General features: G+C 42.9%; 1 protein-coding gene across 1 annotated transcript in view; it reads left to right on the top strand.

Moving 5' to 3' along the window:
* The window catches only part of LOC141097057 (uncharacterized), a 154,953-nt gene that overhangs the window by 110,457 nt on the left and 23,172 nt on the right, over window positions 1–21,324 (top strand). Inside the window, exon 7 of the mRNA XM_073584014.1 lies at window positions 2,573–2,619. Coding sequence (XP_073440115.1) covers window positions 2,573–2,619 — 47 coding nt within the window. The remainder of the gene's footprint in view (window positions 1–2,572; window positions 2,620–21,324) is intronic.

The raw sequence follows: 21,324 nt of genomic DNA, 5'->3' as shown, positions 1-21,324 counted from the left end.
GCGATCTGTAGCATAGCTTGGAAAACTGATTGACAGGTTGGTCACACTCGTCAAACATAGTGTTTGACAAATGTGACCAACTTTTTACTATTGTGGCTGCCTATGCTGCATCAGTAATATATAATGTCATCTGGGGTCATTGTCGCAAGGCATTGCTGGGAACGGGACTTGCTGGGAGCATCGCTGAGGCCTGGGGACGCTGCGGGGGACACTGGAAGGTGAGAATATCACAATGTTTTATTTTCTATTTTTTACAGGGATATGGTACTCAGAGCCTGGAGGACAGTCTCCTCTCCTCTAGACCGTGGGTACCATCCGTACATTTTCCGCTTACTTTGCGCATGGTGGGCATAGCCACATGCGGAAAGTAAGCGGAACAATGCATTCCTATGTGTGCGGAATTTCTGCGATTCTGCAAAAAGAATGAGCATGCTGCATATTTTTCCGTGATGCGATTCCACAGCATTGCGGAATGCCATTGAATACAATGGGTTGCTTATTTTATGCGTTTTCGCGGTGAAAACGCATAAAATCCACGGGAATTCTGCACGTGTGCACATAGCCTAAAAGTAATAAAAAAATGTTATCTACTCCAAAATGGTATAACAAATAGAAGAATTTCCTACCGATTCTTGAATAAAATGTTTCAAAAACTTTTATTCCATATCATAAAAATTGGCACTCACAATAAATCCAAACATAATGTACTTTACAACTTGCTTGAAAACTACATCATGCTTGAATTTATCGTGAGTGACAATTTTTACAATATGGAGTAATAGTTTTTGGCTGGGAAATCGTCTATTTGTTATGCAAACTTTGGCCACAAGGGGGAGCAGTTGCATTTTTCACTGAGAATCATTGAAAGCCTCAAACACTGTGAGCTGGGCTACACCTGTTTGCATTACCCCAAAATGGTACCCGATCAATATTTCAGCTCATCTGGAAAAAAAAAACAAGCCCCCACTCATGTCCATCACGTGTTAATGGAAGAATGGGGTTTTTTCACTTTACTGGTAGCACAAAGGCTCTTTAAAAGTGACATGGCTCATCTTTTTTTCTTCCTTTATATAAAATCCAGTGAATTCTGTACTCCAGAATCCACATGCCACATTGTGAGTTTTTTTTCTGTTCTAGCACCTATGGGACTCTGCTAATGACGCACTATGTGTGTTCCAAAAGCCAGATAGCACTCCTTTTCTTCAGAGCACTGCTGTGTGCCCAAACAGCAATTTATAACCACATTTGGGGTATTACTGCTAGGAATTGCATAACAAATTGTGGGATCTGTTTTCTATTATTTCCCCATGTTAAAATTTAAAAAATGAGGTTTATGTAGCATTTTATAAGAAAGAGAATGCATGTTTCATTTTCACGGCTTAATCTTGTAAAATTCTGTGAAGCACCTGTGGGTTAAATATTCTCACCTCACCCCTAGATAAATTCCAGGAATGGTTTACTTTACAAAATTGGGTCACTTGTGGTGGGTTTCTACTGTTTTGGTACCCAGGGGGCTCTTCAAATGCAACATGGTTCCCGCAATCAATCCAGCTAAATTTATTCTACATAAGTCATATAGCGCTCACTCCTTTCTAAGCCATGCCGTGTGCCCAAACATTAGTTTTCAACCATGTATGGGTGTGACCACATTCAGGAGAATGTACATAATAAATTATAGGGTGCCATTATTCCTATTACACCTTTTGAAAATGAGAGATTTGGGGCTAGGGCAATATTTTACTGGGAATACTTTTTCATTTTACGTTGCATTAATTTCTATGAGTAACTGAAGGGTTAAAAATGTCCTGTTAGCAATTTATGATAATTTGATGGATGTAGTTATTAAAATGGTATCCATTTAGGGGTTTTTCCAATATAAGCCCTCAGTTACTTCAAAATGTAATAGGTCCTAAAAAAATTTGATTTGTAAGTTTCCTTGAAAAAAATGAAAAATTGCAGCTAAATTTCAAACCTCTTTGCAAAATAAACAGACGTTTGAAAATGATGCTGACATCTCATAGACTTGGTAAGTTTTATTTAACTATTTTGTTTGCTATGTCTCTATGGTTTAAGGGTGTAAATATTTTGAAAATTGCAAATGATTCAAAATGTGTCAAATTTCACATTTTTTTTTATTAAAAAACGGAGAATCTATCAACTAAATTTACCACTAACATTAAGTATAATGCATCACAAAATAAATCAATCTCTGAATCATTATGATATGATATGTTGAAGCATTCCTTTTGTCTACAAAAGAATGCCCTGTTAGAGCCTTAATTTGCAGCTGCGCTGTTGACAGGATGTCAGCGCCTGAGTCAATGCCAGACACTCAGAACAGTCTTGGAGGCTCGCGATTGGACCCAGGGAAGTTGAGTAGGGAACAGTTCATTTTTTAAAGAAAACTACAGCTAAGGGAGAAATGTAATTGAAAGGGAACAACTTTTTTCATGTCAAGATTGGCTCCATCACTAAGTGGGTTAAAGTATGTACTGTATACCTCTACTTAGACCTTACCCCCTGCCTGACATGCACATTTTCTCACTGAAGGATGGATTTGATGTTTCTGCAGGTTTATGTGAAGACGCACAGCAGTTATTCGATTCTTGTGAGCTTGAGGTTAGTAACATGGCCATTATTTACAATGAGACAGTAGCCAAAATGCACAATTCCTTTAGTGCTTTATTTGTTTTGGCTATTTTGTCTTGTACAACACAAAATAATATTGTGGTACTGTGTTAGTCAGAAAAATCGATGTAAATACTTATGTCCCAAAAAATGAGAGAAGTATTCAAGGAGTAATACCTTTATTGGCTAACCAGAGAAATTACATTTGCAAGCTTTCAGGGCTCAGAAGGCCCCTTCATCAGGCTAAATTACAAGTGAATTACTGAGAAAAGATGGCAACATTTAAATAGGAATTACACAAGGACATGAGGTGATGCTTTCTAGAATTAGGCCAAGGAAATCAAATTAAGGTTTTTGTTATACATGCAGATGAGGTGGAATTGTTCTATTAGACATCTGAAGACCTTCTTGTGGAGGTGTGAACTGTGTCCATGTAATGAGTCATGAATCCAGGTGTCAAATTGAGTCCTATTGTTAAAGATTGAAACATATTTATGAGTTTGAACTCCCAGATTTTTATTTCTCTGTCACTATTAAATTGACCTTTCAATATTAGGACTTTTAGATCTTCCATACTGTGTCCAGGTCTAGAGAAGTGTATTCCTACAGGACTGTCCAGCTCATTTTCTATTGTGTGTCTTTGCAGATTCATCCTTGTTTGTACAGTAGTTATTATTTTGTTTCCCCAGTGTATGTCCCTGCATTACACTTTTTCATGTAAAAAAATTCTGAATTGCTGGTTTTTGTTCATTCTGCCTCACAAAAATCTAAATAGAAAGTGATTAAAAAATGTAATGTGTCTGAAAATTGTACCAATAAAAACATCAACTTGTCCTCACATGACTCTGTGGGCCAAAATATGGAAAAATTATAGCTCTTAAAATATGGTGATGCAAAACTATTTTTGCAATAAAAAGCGACTTTTAGTGTGTAACAGCAGCCAAACATAATAAGCCAATATAAATCTGGTATCACTGTAATCACACTGATCCAAAGAATAAAGTTGCCTAATCACTTATACCTCACAAGGAACGGCGTAAAAAAATAAAAAACACCAATTCTTCACCTGCTGTTGATTTTTTCATTCTGCCTCCCAAAGATCGCAGTAAGGCTTGGCGTACATTTATCCTGCACACTATGCTGAGGGCTTGCACTGGGGTTTCTGTGTAAATCTCTGAAATATGTAATTCAGACAGAACTTCAGGCGGAAAATTACCTATAGTGAGGCAGGTGGAGGCACTGTGGACGTCGTCTGACCTGTGATCCGGTGGTGTCTGTCCTTTTAGGATTGCATAAAAGTGCCGTCGGCCACAGTTTTGTTCAATTCTGAAAAGGACACCACTGAACAGAGGCCAGACGAAGTCCAGAGTAACTCTGTTGCCTCATTATAGTGAATTTATCTATCAGGGGATTCATCTGTCACGTCACTCGGTGATTTAGATGGAAACCCCGATGTAAGTGCTCAGTGTACGACGTTGTATAAATGTGATCATAAATGTTATGTGAAATGTTCCCAAAAAAAGCTTCAACTCAATCCACAAAAAAGCAAGCCCTGGTTCAGGTCCTTCATCTATTAATGGAAATATAGGGGCTTCCACGTTATTGGTTGCACAGAGTTTCTGAAAAAGCTAAATGATTCCAAAAGAAATTCAGAAAATTCTCTGCTCCCAAATCCAAATGCCTCCCTCCCTTCTGAGCCCTAGTGTGCCTAAACCACATTTAGTACCCACATGTTTGGCAATTCTGTAGTGATTAGAGCCTTCCTAATTTACATGTGCGTGTCTCCAGAAGCATGAGCTGGGCATAATGTACTGGTCACTACAACGGCAGTTAGCAGTTTTCACTCAGCAGCATCCACTACTGCTTGTTTCTGGAAAACACCCATGGAGTCAAAATCGTCACATCTGTAGATAAATTCCCAAAGGGTTATCATTTCCAAAATGGGGTCACTTGAGGGGGGATAATGCTTTTCTAGCACTTAGGGGCTCTTTGTAAGGAATCCGCAAACTTTCCTAGGAAAATCTGCATTCCAGAAGGCAAATAGCACTCCGTCCCTCCTGAGTCTCTCCGTATGGCTAAGTAGTACTATACAGCCACATATGGGGTATTGCCACAATCAGTAGAAGTTGTGGGACAAATTTTGTTGCCATTTTTACTCATTTCTCAGTATGAAAATGTAAAACTTGGGGCTAATACACAATCTTGGTGGTTAAAATCTTAATAATTTTATCTTCACTGCTCAATGGTATAAAAGTCTGACACACCTGTGGTGTAAATATAATCACTGCACCCCTAGATGAATAATTTATAGGTTTTAAAATGGGATCACTTTTGGGGTATTCTGCTGTGTTGGCACCTCAGGGGCTCTGTCAATGTTACATGGCAGCCTCAAACAAGTGCAGCAAAATCTGCACTGTAATATGGCGCGACTTCCCTTCTGTGTCTTAAAAGTAGTTTTCAATGACATATTGGCTATTGGCAAACTCAGGATAATTCGCACAACAAATTTTGGGGTCCATTTTATCCAGTTACCCTGTGAAAATACAAAATTTGGAGCTAAAAAAGATATTTGCGAGAAATGTGATTTTTTAAATTTTTTTATTTTCACGGGTTAATGTTATAAACCTCTGTGAAGCATCTAGGGGTTAAAGGTGTTCAATACACATCTAGATAAGTTCCCAAAGGCGTCTAGTTTCCATAATGGTGTCACTTTTGGGGGGTTTCCAATGTTTAGGCACATCAGGGGCACTCCAAACGTGACATGGCATCCACCAATTATTCCAGCAAATTTTACATACAAAAAGTCAAATGGCGCTCCTTCCCTTCCAAGCTCTGCCGTGTGCCCACACAGTGGTTTTCCTCCACATATTGCGTATCTTCGCACTGGTGTGGTGGGTCCCTGGCTTCTGGCATTACTGGAAATTATGATGAAGAATACACTGGTATTTTGAATACTGTTTTTCTATACATTGGTTATCTGCTTATATCTGCTCTGTCCTTACTGTGACCGTGCATCACTTACACCTAGCCAATATACGGTATATGATTTATTCATTATCACTGTCTTACCACTAAATTTAGTGGTGCACAGGTTTTTCCTATGGACCGAGCATTTATATCACACCTTGATGGTTAATGAATTTTCTACTTATTTATTTTTTATGTATACTTGCTGCTGTCATATTTTTTATTTAGAATCATTTGCACTTGCATTTCATGCAATTATACGGTGCACTATTTTGTAATTACACCCTGCTTACCTCAACATCTATTACATGCCCTTTACTTATAGCCATACCCACCCCTCTTTTTCCTGTGCTTGTCTTTCCCCTCCAAATCTGTTTTATACTTTTTTATAACTCTTGTGGTTTTTATTTATATATCTGTTTCAATAAAAATTTGCAATTTTTAAATATTCAAAAAAAAGCGTTGTGCTTTTTGTGTTTCTTATCTACGTACTCAGGAGAAATTGCACAACAGATTCTATAGGGCAATTTCTTATTCCCTTATGAAAATGCAAAATTTGGAGCTATAAAATATTTATCTGGGAAAAATGTGATTTTTTTAAAAAATTTTTTTTATTTTCACGGCTTAACGTTATAAATGTCTGTGAAGCACCTGTGGGTTCAAAGTGCTCAATACAAATCTAGATAAGTTCCCTAAGGGGTCTAGTTTCCAAAATGGTGTCACTTGTGGGGGGGTTTCCACTGTTTAGGCACATTAGGGGCTCTCCAAATATGATACAGCATCTGCTAATTATGCCAGCAAATTTTACATTCAAAAAGTGAAATGGCTCTCCTTTCCTTCCGAGCCCTACCATGTGCAGAAACAGTAGCTTTCCCTCACATATGGGGTATTGACATGCTCAGGTGAGATTGCACAACAAATTTTATGGTTCATTTTCTCCTGTTACCCTTGCAAAAGTAAAAAATAGGTCTAAAGAAAAATTTTTGTGAAAGAAAAGTAATTTTTTTTTCCACCTTCCAAAAAAACCTGTGAAGCACCTGAAGGGTTAATAAACTTCTTGAATGTAGATTTGAGTACCTTGAGGGGTGTAGTTTTTAGAATAGTGTCACTTTTGGGTGTTTTCTGCCATGTAGACCCCTCAAAGTGACTTCAAATGTATCCATAAAAAATGGTTTTGCAAGTTTTGTTGTAAAAATGAGAAATCGCTGGCCAACTTTTAACCCTTATAGCTTCCCAACAGAAAAAAAAATTACGTTTCAAAAATTGTACTGATGTAAAAAAGATGTGTGGGAAATGTTATATATTAACACCTTTACCCCAAGGGTGGTTTTTCATGTTAATGACCGGGCCAATTTTTAAAATTCTGACCACTGTCCCTTTATGAGGTAATAACTCTGGAACGCTTCAATGGATCCCAGTGATTCTGAGATTGTTTTACCGTGACATATTGTACTTCATGATAGTGGTAAAATTTATTTGATATGACTTGTATTTATTTGTGAAAAAACGGAAATTTGGCAAAAATTTTGAAAATTTCGCAATTTTCCAACTTTGAATTTTCATGCCCTTAAATCACAGAGATATGTCACACAAAATACTTAAAGGGAACCTGTCAGCGGTTTTGGTCTGTATGAGATACGGCCACTGCCTTTCAGGGCTTATCTACGGCATTCTATAATGTTGTAGATAAGCTCCCGATCTGATCTGAAAGAAAAGAAAAATAAGTTTTATTATACTCACCCGGGGGGGGGGGGGGTTTCAGTAACCCCATTTTGGAATCTAGAACACCAAGGAACTTATCTAGATGTGTGGTGAGCACTTTGAACCCCCAAATGCTTCACGGAAGTTTATAACGTGGAGTCGTGAAAGTAAAAAATCATATTTTTTCCACAAAAATAATCTTTTCGCCCCCCAATTTTATATTTTACCAAGGGTAACAGGAGAAATTGGACCACAAAAGTTGTTGTGCAATTTCTCTTGAGTATGCTGATACCCCATATGTAGGGGAATGCTATGTTTTAAGCACAATGCAAAGATCAGAAGTGAAGAGGCGCCATATTGGAGTTCAGATTTTGCTGGAATGGTTTGAGGGTTCCATGTCACATTAGCAGAGTCCCTGAGGTGCCAGAACAAAAGAAGCCTCCTATATGTGTTAGGCTGGCGGAACGCACCAAATAATAAAGATGATAATGAGGTGCGTTCGCAGCCTGGGGTCCACCGTGCAGAGATGTAGAACTGCTGCTCGGTAATGGCAGAGGTTATATGGAAAATAATAAATGAACACACGCTGGTTAGCGTCACCCGGTGTGTACAGGAGCGAGTTCTGTTGATTCACAGAACCGCGGTGCCGCACAATGTAAATGCCGAAACCTGTTAAGCTCACAGGGCTCGGCCGGATGAGTGCTAGTATACAGACACAGGACTCTGCCCCAAGGACACGGGGTTAGAGTCCCTCTAGTCCACTAGCGCTCGGCGCCACTGCAGCAGAGCCAGCAAGAGACAAACAGTAATGACGTACTAGTGTGCACTGCACCGCTCTGGTGAAAGCCACTAACCACCCAGACTAAGGAGGAAAGCGCTAGACCTGCGCATGGCGCTGCGCTGGTGAAGGTAGCCACTAGGTGCCTTGTGCTGGATGGCACAATATGGCACAGAGAGAGGTGCTGTGACTGGGAAGCACTGTGGCGCTAGGCTTAGCCACTACAAGGCGCTGACTCAAACTAAGATAACCCTACAACATGCGTATCAAAGGGAGTGGTTTCATAATGAGTCATTCACCAGTTTCATGCATCCATCATTACACATACAAGTAATAATAACCGTCTATACTAACGCATGGCCGAGCGGCCATGCGACTCTTTTATAGCGACGTCCTTCCGGGACCTTCCCAGTGGACCAATCCGAGCAGGAACGGGACCTGTGCATGTGACCTCCGATCTCCAATGAGAGGTCGTCCCACGGGCATGCTCAGTAGGGGAAAAGCAGTACTTATTCCCAGGAGCATCTGCTTGCTGCTGACTCACGCTTGATATAATAGCAGAGCCAGGAGGAGCAAACAAACGCCTAGCATTAGCCTGGGCAAGGCGCTGGGACCGACGTCTCTGCTGAGCAGCCTCCTCTCCGGCTGGAGAGGAATGGGAGACCGCAGAAGGAAAGGCTTGAGTTCACTCCTGTGCAGAGGCAGGAACCTGACGCCTAACATTGCCCCCTCCCCCTGAGCCTCACTATGCTGAAAGGCCGCAATGAGTAGTGGACCGCAGATGTTCTCCACTGGCTCCCAGGTCCGATCCTCTGGGACATGACCCCTCCATTCCACCAGACAATTCTTTTTTTCTACGTACCACCTTGCAGCCCACAAAGGCGTTCATCTCAAACTCGTCCGAGGACAAGCTTGATGTCCCGGCAGATGACTCGAACCGGGACATGTGAACGGGCTTAAGGAGGGAAACGTGGAAGGTATCAGTGATACCCAGGCATGGGGGAAGGGCCAGCCGGTAGACTACAGAGTTGACCTGTTTAAGGACCTTGAAAGGACCAATGTAGCGAGGTGCGAACTTAGTGGACTCGACCTGCAGCCTGATGTTATGGGCAGAGAGCCACACTAAGTCGCCAGGGGAGAAGGTCGGAGCGGGGCGTCGGTATGCGTCGACGGAGACCCTCATCCACTCATTGGAGGCCCGGATGGCATCCTGAGTGCGGTCCTGAGTATGGACCCAAATGTCATGTGCCTCCACCGCCCAGTCTGCCACCCTAGAATCGGTGGAAGACACGGGCATGGGAGCAGGGAAGCGAGGATGCTGGCCATAATTGAGGAGGAATGGAGTCTGACCGGTGGAATCGGCCACAGCATTGTTCAACGCAAACTCCGCCCATGGTAGCAGGGATGCCCAGTCATCCTGCCTTGCTGAGACAAAGTGTCGTAGGTATGTGACCAGGGTCTGGTTGGCCCTCTCTACCAACCCGTTTGTTTCGGGATGATAGGCCAAGGAGAGATTCAGCAAAATGCTGAGCAGACTACAGAGTTCTCTCCAGAACCGAGATGCAAACTGGGGACCCCGGTCACTGACTACCTTGTCCGGCAAACCATGTAGGCGAAAGATATGCTTAATAAATAGCGCTGCCAGGCCTGTGCAGAAGGTAACTGTTATGAATGGGTCACCGAGGAGGAGAGCGTAATAGACTATGCCACCAGAACACCAGAGAGGTTGGTTGCTCAGCGGATTGCAGACCCCTGATCTTAACAACACAACTAGCAGGAGCCGTGGAGCGTTCCTACAGTGCCCTAGATGCTTCATCACAGCCGGAGGACTAACTAAGCCTAAAGACAGAAAGGTGAAAGCTAAACTGCCCCGGAGCAGATCCCCAAAGGAATAGACAGCCTCCAAACACAGACAGAAAATAGACTGAGCAAATGATGGGGCCCACACTGACTAGATAGGACAGGACAGAAAAGGCACTGTCTTCAATCACGCAAAAACCCTAACAATTCCAACACGACTGATGTACAAAAATACTGAGGTTTGCACAAACCTCGCCCCCACTATATCAGCACTCAGGTGTGAACTGACGGCTAGCAACAGGCTAATACAGCAGGGGACTGAGCAAACAAACACAAGATACAAAAATACAGGGCAGGAGCCAGCAGCCCCTAGGGGAGCAAGCTGACCCCTGACAGCAAGGCAAAATCAGATACAAAGGGTTTAGCAAATTACACTTAGCAGAAAAATGCAGGATCAGGCAGGAAACAGAAATCCTCAATAAGCAAAGAAAGGAGTATCACCGGCAGCAACTGAGAGAAGACAGCTCCCTTATGTAGTCTCAGTCACTACCCCCACTCCTCCAATTATCTTCTGCAGCTGTCGGGTTAACATCATGTTGCCCAGCTCCACTACCAGCAGTATCCACCAGAAGGAGCCTTGCCTCAAAAGTTGGATTAAGAGAGTTCACAACAGTACCCCTCCTTGAGGAGGGGTCACCGAACCCTCATCCACACCACCAGGCCTATCAGGATGGGCCCGGTGAAAAGCACGAACCAATCACTCGGCATGAATATCGGAAGCAGAGACCCAAGAATTATCCTCCTGGCCATAACCTTTCCACTTGACCAAGTACTGGAGTCTCCGTCTAGCCAGATGAGTGTCCAATATTTTCTCTACCTCATACTCCAAATTACCCTCAACCAATACAGGGTCAAGGGGCGCCGCCACAGGAACTACTGGCTCCACAAACCTTTTCAACAATGATTTGTGAATAACATTATGAATCTTGAACGTACCTCGAAGCGCCAAACGGAAAGAAACGGGGTTAAGGATTTCCAAAATCTTATAAGGTCCAATGAACCTTGGCTTGAATTTTGGAGACGCAACCTTCATCGGAATATTTTTTGAGGACAACCAAACCATATCACCTACTTTGAACCGGGGACCAAAGGTCCTATGCCGGTTGGAAAACCGTTGGGCCTTTTCCTGAGAGTGGGACAACTTGTCCACTACTTGGTCCCAAATCTGCTGCATTCTGTCCACCACAGAATCCACACTTGGGCAAGCAGAAGCCTCCACCTGCCCCGAAGAAAATCGAAGATGATAACCAAAATTACAGAAAAACTGAGACATCAAAGTGGCGGAACTAGCTCTATTGTTTAGAGCGAATTCGGCCAATGGCAGAAATGAGACCCAGTCATCCTGATCAGCAGATATGAAACATCTCAAATAGGATTCCAAAGTCTGGTTTGTTCTCTCAGTTTGTCCATTGGTCGGAGGATGAAATGCAGAGGAGAAAGATAACTGAATTCTCAGTTTAGAGCAAAAGGCCCTCCAAAATCTGGATACAAACTGGACTCCTCTGTCTGACACAATGTTCTCAGGAAAACGAACCACCTGTTGTAAAAACAGGGGCACCAACTCAGAAGAAGATGGCAACTTCGGGAGTGGTACAAGATGGAGCATCTTGGAAAATCTATCACAAATCACCCAAATAAGTCATTCTCTGAGAGACAGGGAGATCAGAAATAAAATCCATTGAAATATGGGTCCATGGCCTGCTGGGCACCGGCAGGGGCATCAACAAACCACTAGAACGAGAACAGGACTTGGACCTGGAACAAGTTCCACAGGACTGCACAAAATTCCTGACATCACGAGATAAGGCAGGCCACCAAAAAGACCGACTCACCAAATCTCTGGTACCAAAAATACCCGGATGACCAGCCAGTGCGGAGAAATGAATTTCAGCCATCACTCTTTTCCTCCACTGGTCAGGGACATACAATTTCTCCACAGGGCATCGTTCAGGTTTGTCCTCCTGAATTTCCTCCAGGGCAAGTCTCAAATCGGGTGAAATGGCGGAAAGAACCACACCCTCACCTAGAATGGTAGTAGGCTTGGTCACACCAAGAGAATCCGCAAAGAAACTCCTAGAAAGGGCATCCACCTTAATATTCTTAGTGCCAGGAAGAAAGGTGACCACAAAATTAAAATGCATGAAAAACAAGGCCCACCTAGCTTGTCTAGGATTCAAGCGCTTGGCTGATTCAAGATAAATCAAATTCTTGTGGTCGGTAAGGACCACAACTTGATGTCTAGCTCCCTCCAACCAATGTCTCCACTCTTCAAATGCCCACTTCATGGCCAACAACTACCAATTCCCCACGTCATAGTTACGTTCAGATGGGGAAAATTTTCGAGAAAAGAAGGCACAGGTATTCATCTTAGAGGTTACCGGATCCCTTTGAGACAAAACGGCTCCTGCACCAATCTCAGAAGCATCTACCTCCACCTGAAATTGGAGTGAAACATCAGGATGCCGCAGAACCGGAGCAGAAGTGAATCTCCGCTTAAGCTCCTGAAATGCCGAGACTGCCTCTGGAGGCCAATTCACCACATCAGCGCCTCTTTTGGTCAAATCCGTCAGTGGTTTAACAATACCAGAAAAATTACTTATAAATTTACGATAGAAATTAGAAAAACCCAAAAACTTCTGAAGAGCCTTCAGAGAAGTGGGCTGAACCCAATCATAGATGGCCTGTACCTTGTCCGGGTCCATTTCAATAGCAGACGAGGACAAAATGAATCCCAAAAACGAAATCCTCTGTACACCAAAGAGACATTTCGATCTCTTAACATACAGAGTATTTTCTCTCAAGATCCGGAACACAGTCTGAACATGTTCCACATGAGAATCCCAATCACTGGAAAAAATCAAAATATCATCCAGATAAATGATCAAAAACTTATCCACAAAATCCTGGAAAATATCGTTCATAAAAGACTGGAAGACGGAAGGGGCATTAGTGAGCCCAAAAGGCATCACCAGGTACTCAAAATGTCAATCTGGAGTATTAAAAGCCGTCTTCCATTCATCCCCGTGCTTGGTGCGAATAAGATTATATGCCCTCCTAAGGTCAAGTTTGGTAAACCAACAAGCACTTTTGACCCTGGAAAATAAATCAGAAAGAGTAGAGCAAGACAGGGAGGGGGGAGCAGGTGAATAAGCCCCGCCCAGCAGACCGGACAGCGGCAGTTTACATACATCTGAACCGATATGAAAAAGGTATTTATGCATGAAAGGTGCGGGGTCAGGGGGAAGCAAAAGTACTAAGAGAATCCTTATGTGACACACAATTGAATGATATCATTATATGATATCTCTAAAAAGGGGTGACAGATTCCCTTTAATTTGTCTTAAATGAAAAAACACAAAAAGAATTGTCCTAAAGCCAAATTGGATATAATTCCACACCAAACATAAAAAAGAGGGTGGACAAAAGTATTGGCACTGTTCAAAAAATCATGTGATGCTTCTCTAATTTGTGTAATTAACAGCACCTGTAACTTACCTGTGGCACTTAACAGGTGTTGGCAATAACTAAATCACACTTGCAGCCAGTTGACATGGATTAAAGTTGACTCAACCTCTGTCTTGTGTCCTTGTGTGTACCACATTGAGCATGGAGAAAAGAAAGAAGACCAAAGAACTGTCGGAGGACTTGAGAAACCAAATTGTGAGGAAGCACTAGCAATCTCAAGGCTACAAGTCCATCTCCAAAGACCTGAATGTTCCTGTGTCTACCGTGCGCAGTGTCATCAAGAAGTTTAAAGCCCATGGCACTGTGGCTAACCTCCCTAGATGTGGACGGAAAAGAAAAATTGACAAGAGATTTCAACGCAAGATTATGCGGATGTTGGATAAAGAACCTCGACTAACATCCAAACAAGTTCAAGCTGCCCTGCAGTCCGAGGGTACAACAGTGTCAACCCGTACTATCCGTCGGCATCTGAATGAAAAGGGACTGTATGGTAGGAGACTCAGGAAGACCCCACTTCTTATCCCGAGACATAAAAAAAGCCAGGCTGGAGTTTGCCAAAACTTACCTGAAAAAGCCTAAAACGTTTTGGAAGAATGTTCTCTGGTCAGATGAGACAAATGTAGAGCTTTTTGGGCAAAGGCATCAACATAGTTTACAGGAGAAAAAAAGAGGCATTCAAAGAAAAGAACACGGTCCCTACAGTCAAACATGGCGGAGGTTCCCTGATGTTTTGGGGTTGCTTTGCTGCCTCTGGCACTGGACTGCTTTACCGTGTGCATGGCATTATGAAGTCTGAAGACTACCAACAAATTTTGCAGCATAATGTAGGGCCCAGTGTGAGAAAGCTGGGTCTCCCTCAGAGGTCATGGGTCTTCCAGCAGGACAATGACCCAAAACACACTTCAAAAAGCACTAGAAAATGGTTTGAGAGAAAGCACTGGAGACTTCTAAGGTGGCCAGCAATGAGTCCAGACCTGACTTGAATCACATAGAACACCTGTGGAGAGATCTAAAAATGGCAGTTTGGAGAAGGCACCCTTCAAATATCAGGGACCTGGAGCAGTTTGCCAAAGAAGAATGGTCTAAAATTCCAGCAGAGCATTGTAAGAAACTCATTGATGGTTACCGGAAGCGGTTGGTCGCAGTTATTTTGGCTAAAGGTTGTGCAACCAAGTATTAGGCTGAGGGTGCCAATACTTTTGTCTGGCCCATTTTTGGAGTTTTGTGTGAAATGATCAATGTTTTGCTTTTTGCTTCATTCTCTTTTGTGTTTTTTAATTTAAGACAAATTAAATGAAGATAATAATACCAAAGAATTTGTGATTGCAATCATTTTCAGGAAGAAGCTGATTATTATCTGACAGAATTGCAGGGGTGTCAATACTTTTGGCCACAACTGTATATTACCCTTCTCTAATGACTCCTTGATATAAGATCGCATAGCATCATGTTCAGGTACCGATAAGTTGAAAAGCCGACCTTTGGGAAATTTACACCCGGACATCAACTCAATTGCGCAATCATAAGGCAAAGACGCAGACTTACTCTCACTGAATACATCAGAAAAATCAGCCAAATAGTCAGGAACATCCTGAGACTGGGGAGAGGTGGAGAAAACGGGAGTGTCACCAAGAGCACATTGACAACCCCAACTCACCACAGACACAGATTTCCAATCCAACACAGGATTATGGTCTGCAACCATGGAAAACCTAGTACAATAATATCATGTAAATTGTGCAACACCAAAAATTTACAATTCTCTTGGTGGTCCAGGGCGACCCGCATAATCACCTAGGTCCAAAACTGGGGTTTATTCTCCGCACAGGGGTAGCATCAATACCCCTCAAAGGAATAGGGGTCTGCAGGGGTACCATAGGAAAACCACAACGCTTAGCGAAGTCAAAATCTATCAGATTCAAAGCTGCTCCTGAATCCACAAATGCCTTAGTGGAAAATGTGGACAAGGAGCAGATCAAGGTAACAGCCTAAAGGAACTTAGGCTGCACACTGCCCATCGTAAATGAGTGAGCAAAACTTTTCTCTCGTTTAGGGCAGGCTGAAATAGCATGAGAAGCATCTCCACAAAAGAAGCATAACTTATTACGCCTTCTAAACTCTTGACGTTGCGCCCTAGACAAAACCCTATCACATTGCATGGGTTCAGAGGTTTATTCGAACGGCGGCAACGCCTCTCGCGTAGTTTTACGTTCTCATAAACGTCGATCAACTTGAATGGCCACCGACATAGAGTCGTCAAGACCAGAAAGGACAGGGAATCCCACCATAACATCCTTTACGGATTCTGCCAGACCTTTCCGAAAGAGAGCTGCTAGGGCATCATCATCCCATTTAGTAAGGACCGCCCACTTTCGGAATTTTTGACAATATAACTCAGCAGCATCTTGACCCTGTTTTAATGCCAATAAGGTTTTCTCAGCTTGATCAATAGCATTAGGCTCATCATACAATAACCCCAGGACTTGAAAAAACGCATCTACATTAGCCAGAATAGGGTCTCCAGGTGTCAGAGAAAAGACTCAGTCCTGGGGATCGCCGCGCAGCAGGGAAATTACAATTTTAACCTGCTGCACCGAGATCCCCGAGGAGTTAGGCTTCAAAGCAAGAAATAGTTTACAATTATTCTTAAAGTTCAGAAATTTAGACCGATCCCCAGAAAACACATGAGGAGTAGGGATCTTTTGTTCTACAACAGTTGATTGGGTGAGATAAGCAGAAATTCTCCGCACTTCAGCAGCGAGCTGCTCAACACGATTGGACAATTGCTTAGTCTCCATTAAGGAAAAAAAAATCCTCCTACGGCCCCAGAGAAAAAGGAGGAAAAAATATATAAAAAATTCTGACACTTTTTTTTTGCAATTCTTTCCTTCTGCAGACCCCTTAACACAACTAGCAGGAGCCGTGGAGCGTTCCTACGGTGCCCTAGACGCTTAGTCACAGCCGGAGGACTAACTAAGCCTAAAGACAGAAAGGTGAACTCTAAACTGCCCCGGAGCAGATCCCCAAAGGAATAGACAGCTTCCAAACATATATTGTCGATGAGACAAGATAAAGCACGAACAGACAGAAAATATACTGAGCAAATGATGGGGCCCACATAATAGGACAGGACAGAAAAGGCACTGTCTTCAATCACGCAAAAACCCTAACAATTCCAACACAACTGATGTACAAAAATACTGAGGTTTGCACAAACCTCGCCCCCACTATATCAGCACTCTGTGAACTGGCGGCTAGCAACAGGCTAGTACAGCAGGGGACTGAGCAAACAAGCACAAGATACAAAAATACAGTGCAGATGCCAGCAGCCCCTAGGGGAGCAAGCTGACCCCTGACAGCAAGGCAAAATCAGATGCAAAGGGTTTAGCAAATGACACTTAGCTGAAAAATGCAGGATCAGGCAGGAGACAGAAATCCTCAATAAGCAAAGAAAGGAGTATCACTGGCAGCCACTGAGAGAAGTCTGCTCACTTATGTAGTCCCAGTCACTACCCCCACTCCTCCAATTATCTTCTGCAGCTGTTGAGTTAACATCATGTTGACCAGCTCCATTACCAGCAGTATCCACCAGAGGGAGCCTTGCCTCAAAAGTTGGATTAAGAGTTCACAACAGGTAACCATTTTGGAGAAATGATCGGTGACAACCCAGATAACCGTGCTGCCCCTGGACTTGGGCAGACCCACCACGAAGACACAGCCAGAATAAAGTCTTTTATTAGAGCTAAAACAAAACACAGTTTTACTTTTTTACTTAAAAATAACAAACACAGTTGTACTCACCAAACGCCTATTCCACCGAAGCCCTTGTTCTCCTGTAATAAAAGGAAAGTAAAAAACAACAATATAACATACCCGTCTGTCTTTCTGTCCCACGCTATAATCCATGTCTGGGGGATAATTTGTTTTCAACCTGGACAGTGCCAAGTTGTGACCGTCCAGGCTGAGAACCACTGGTGAATGAACTGGAAAAGCAGCATCAGCAGCTGGGGGTGACATCATAGAGGTTACCTCTAGTCACTGGGCTCTGTTCCCAGCCAAGCTGAGCTGCGGTGAGATCCCAGCTAGCACCGTGAGCGCTCAGTAACCGGGGGTGACATCATAGAGGTTACCTCTGGTCACTGGGCTCCGTTCCCAGCCGTGCTGAGCTGCGGTGAGATCCCCGCTAACACCGTGAGCGTTCACGGTGCTAGCGGGGATCTCACTGCAGCTCAGCCCGGCTGGGAAGAGCCCAGTGACTGGCAGTAACCTCTATGATGTCACCCCCGGTCACTGACGCTGTTCCCAGCAGCTCAGTCACTGATCAGATAATTTTTGTGGAAAAAATATGATTTTTATTTTCACAGCTCTACGTTATAAACTTGTGTGAAGCACTTGGGGGGTCAAAGTGCTCACCACACATCTAGATAAGTTCCTTGGGGGTGTCTAGTTTCCAAAACGGTGTCACTTGTGGGGGGTTTCTACCGTTTAGGCATATCAGGGGCTCTCCAAACGCGACATGGCGTTCGGTCTCAATTCCAGCCAATTTTGAATTGAAATGTAAGGGGCTCACAGATACCGTCCTGTACCCCAAGCACGTCCTGGTTCGTCATTGTAAAATGCTATGTATATATGTATATGATTAGGGAAACTAATGTTCCTATTCGGCCTCTAGATTGGGGTCATTATAAGTGTGCTTAATATAGAGCAAGAGTTCATCAGTGTAAATAGTTAACATAGGAGGGGTTAGCTGGGAGTAGGAGAGAAACTTTTCCTGGATAGAGCGAGATGTGGCTAGGTAGCCCGAAGTGCTCGAGTGGGCTTAATGCCTGAGCTATTCAGCACCCCGCAACATTGAAGGGAGAAGCCCAGCCATCCAGCGGCCATCTGTGGGTGTGATAGGAGAGACAGCATAGCTACAGTTACAGCAGCGGCAGCAGCTACAGGGACTTGAGCTACTGCAAAAGTCACCGCAGCACAACAGGGTTAGGTCACTCGTCACGTGGCAGGTCATTGCTTGGGCTGATGCCCTCAGATCCGGGGTGAAACGGCTGAGGGAACACCAATATGTAATGAGGCTGGCCACGGAGGATGCTGAGGAACCCTTGGAAATGGTCCGACCCAGGCACATGCAGTGTGACAAGGAGAGGAGTGCAGGGAAAGACGAAGTAACGTACAAGCTGTCGATAATGTTGTAACGAATCTGGATGTGCTGCGAAGACATGAGAGTAAAGTTTTACGTTTTCATTTGCACCTGGACTGTGTCTCTGTTTATTCAGAAGCGGCCAGAGGTAACCTTAAAGAATTTAGAAAAGACCCTGATGGCGCAGGGGACAAAGAGACAAGTAAGCTGATTTGATGATTTGCATGTATTGGGAGGCCAGGACACGCAAGGCTCGATGAGCTCAGCCACGACTACGGCCCTGGCTGACCTCTTCAGCAAAGTCAAACGGCGCTCCTTCCCTTCCGAGCTCTGTCATGCGCCCAAACAGTGGTTTACCTGCATATATGGGGTATCAGCGTACTCATAACAAATAGCACAACAACTTTTGGGGTCCAATTTTTCCTGTTACCTTTGGTAAAATAAAAAAAATTGTATCTGAAGTAAATTTTTTGTATAAAAAAGTTAAACGCTCATTTTTTTTTAACCCCCAAGGGTGGTTTGCACGTTCATGACCGGGCCAATTTTTACAATTCTGACCACTGTCCTTTTATGAGGTAATAACTCTGAAACGCTTCCATGGATCTCGGTGATTCTGACACTGTTTTCTTGTGACATATTGTACTTCATGATCGTGGTAAAATTTCATTAATATAACTTGCGTTTATTTGTGAAAAAAACGGAAATTTGGCGAAAATTTTGAAAATTTTGCAATTTTCCAACTTTGAATTTTTATGCCCTTAAATCACAGAGATATGGCACACAAAAAACGTAATAAGTAACATTTCCCACATGTTTACTTTACATCAGCACAATTTTGGAACCAAAATTTTTTTTTGTCAGGAAGTTATAAGGGTTAAAAGTTGACCAGCGATTTCTCATTTTTGCAACACCATTTTATTTTTACGGACCACATCACATTTGAAGCCACTTTGAGGGGTCTATATGATAGAAAATACCCAAAAGTGACACCATTCTTAAAACTGCACCCTTTAAGGTGCTCAAAACCACATTCAAGAAGTTTATTAACCCTTCAGGTGCTTCACAGGAATATTTTGAATATTTAAAAAAAATGAACATTTAACTTTTTTTCCCCAAAAAAATACTTCAGGTTCAATTTTTTTTATTTTACCAAGGGTAAAAGGAGAAATTGGACTGGAAAAGTTATTGTGCAATTTGTCCTGAGTACGCTGATACCTGATATGTGGGGGGAACCACTGTTTCGGTGCATGACAGAGCTCAGAAGGGAAGGAGCACCGTTTGACTTTTTCAATGCAAAATTGGCTGGAATTCAGATCGGACGCCATGTCACGTTTGGAGATCCCCTGATGTACCTAAACAGTGGAAACCCCCACAAGTGACCCCATTTTGGAAACTAGACCCCCCAAGGAACTTATCTAGATATGTGGTGAGAACTTTGAACCAACAAGGGCTTCACAGAAGTTTATAACGTACAGCGGTACAATTAAAAAATCATATTTTTCCACAAAAATGATCTTTTCACACCCAATTTTTATTTTCCCAAGGGTACCAGGAGAAAATGGACCCTAAACGCTATTGTGCAATTTGTCTTGAGTACGCTGATACCCCATATGTAGGTGTAAACAACTATTTGGGCGCATGGCAGAGCTCGGAAGGGAAGCAGCGCCATTTGACTTTTTTTGCTGGAATTGAGATCGGACACCATGTCGCGTTTAGAAAGCCCCTGATGTACCAAAACAGTGGAAACCCCCCACAAATGACACCATTTTGGAAACTAGACCCCCCAAGGAACTTATCTAGATGTGTGGTGAGCACTTTGAACCCCCAAGGGCTTCACAGAAGTTTATAATGCCTGGGCGTCAAAATAAAAAAATCGTATTTTTTCCACAAACATGATCATTTAGTCCCCAATTTTTTTATTTTCCCAAGGGTACCAGGAGAAAATGGACCCCAAAAGTTGTTGTCCAATTTGTCCTGAGTATGCTGATACCCCATATGTGGGAGAAAACTACTGTATGGGCACACGTCGGGGCTCGGAAGGGAAGTAGTGATGTTTTGGAATGCAGACTTTGTTGGAATGGTCTGCGGGTGTCATGTGCATTTGGAGAGTCTCTGATGTGTCTAAACTATTGAAACTCCCCACAAGTGACCCCAGGCGTGAAAATAAAAAAATCATATATTTTTTTCCACAAAAATGATATTTTTACCCCCAATTTTTTATTTTACTAAGGGCAACAGGAAAAATAGGACCCCAAAAGTTGTTTTGCAATTTGTCCTGAGTAGGCTGATACCCCATATGTGTGGGTAAACCACTGTTTGGGTGCATGGCAGAGCTTGGAAGGGAAGAAGCACTATTTGACTTATTCAATGCAGAATTGGCTGGATTTGAGATCAGACGCCATTTTGCGTTTGGAGAGCACCTGATGTGCCGAAACAGTGGAAACCCCCAATTCTAACTCCAGCCCTAACCCCAACACACCCCTAGCCCTAACCCTAGCCCTAACCCTAATGGGAAAATGGAAATAAATACATTTTTTAAATTTTATTATTTTTCCCTAACTAAGAGGGTGATAACGGGGGGTTTGATTTACTATTTATGGTGGTTTTCATGTTTGGCAGCTGTCACACGCTAAAAGACACTTTTTATTGTAAAAATAGTTTTTGCATCACCACATATTGAGAGCTTTAATTTTTCCATATTTTGACCCACTGAGTCATGTGAGGTGTTATTTTTTGCGGGACGAGTTGACGCTTTTATTGGTATCATGTTCGGGCATGTGACGTT

Source organism: Dendrobates tinctorius, unplaced genomic scaffold, assembly GCF_039654945.1.
Source record: "Dendrobates tinctorius isolate UK_male_01 unplaced genomic scaffold, ASM3965494v1 ptg000083l, whole genome shotgun sequence".
In the NCBI taxonomy this organism is placed as follows: Eukaryota; Metazoa; Chordata; class Amphibia; order Anura; family Dendrobatidae; genus Dendrobates; species Dendrobates tinctorius.
Note: the sequence above shows the minus strand (reverse complement) of the source record. Positions and strands in the feature narration are given on the sequence as shown.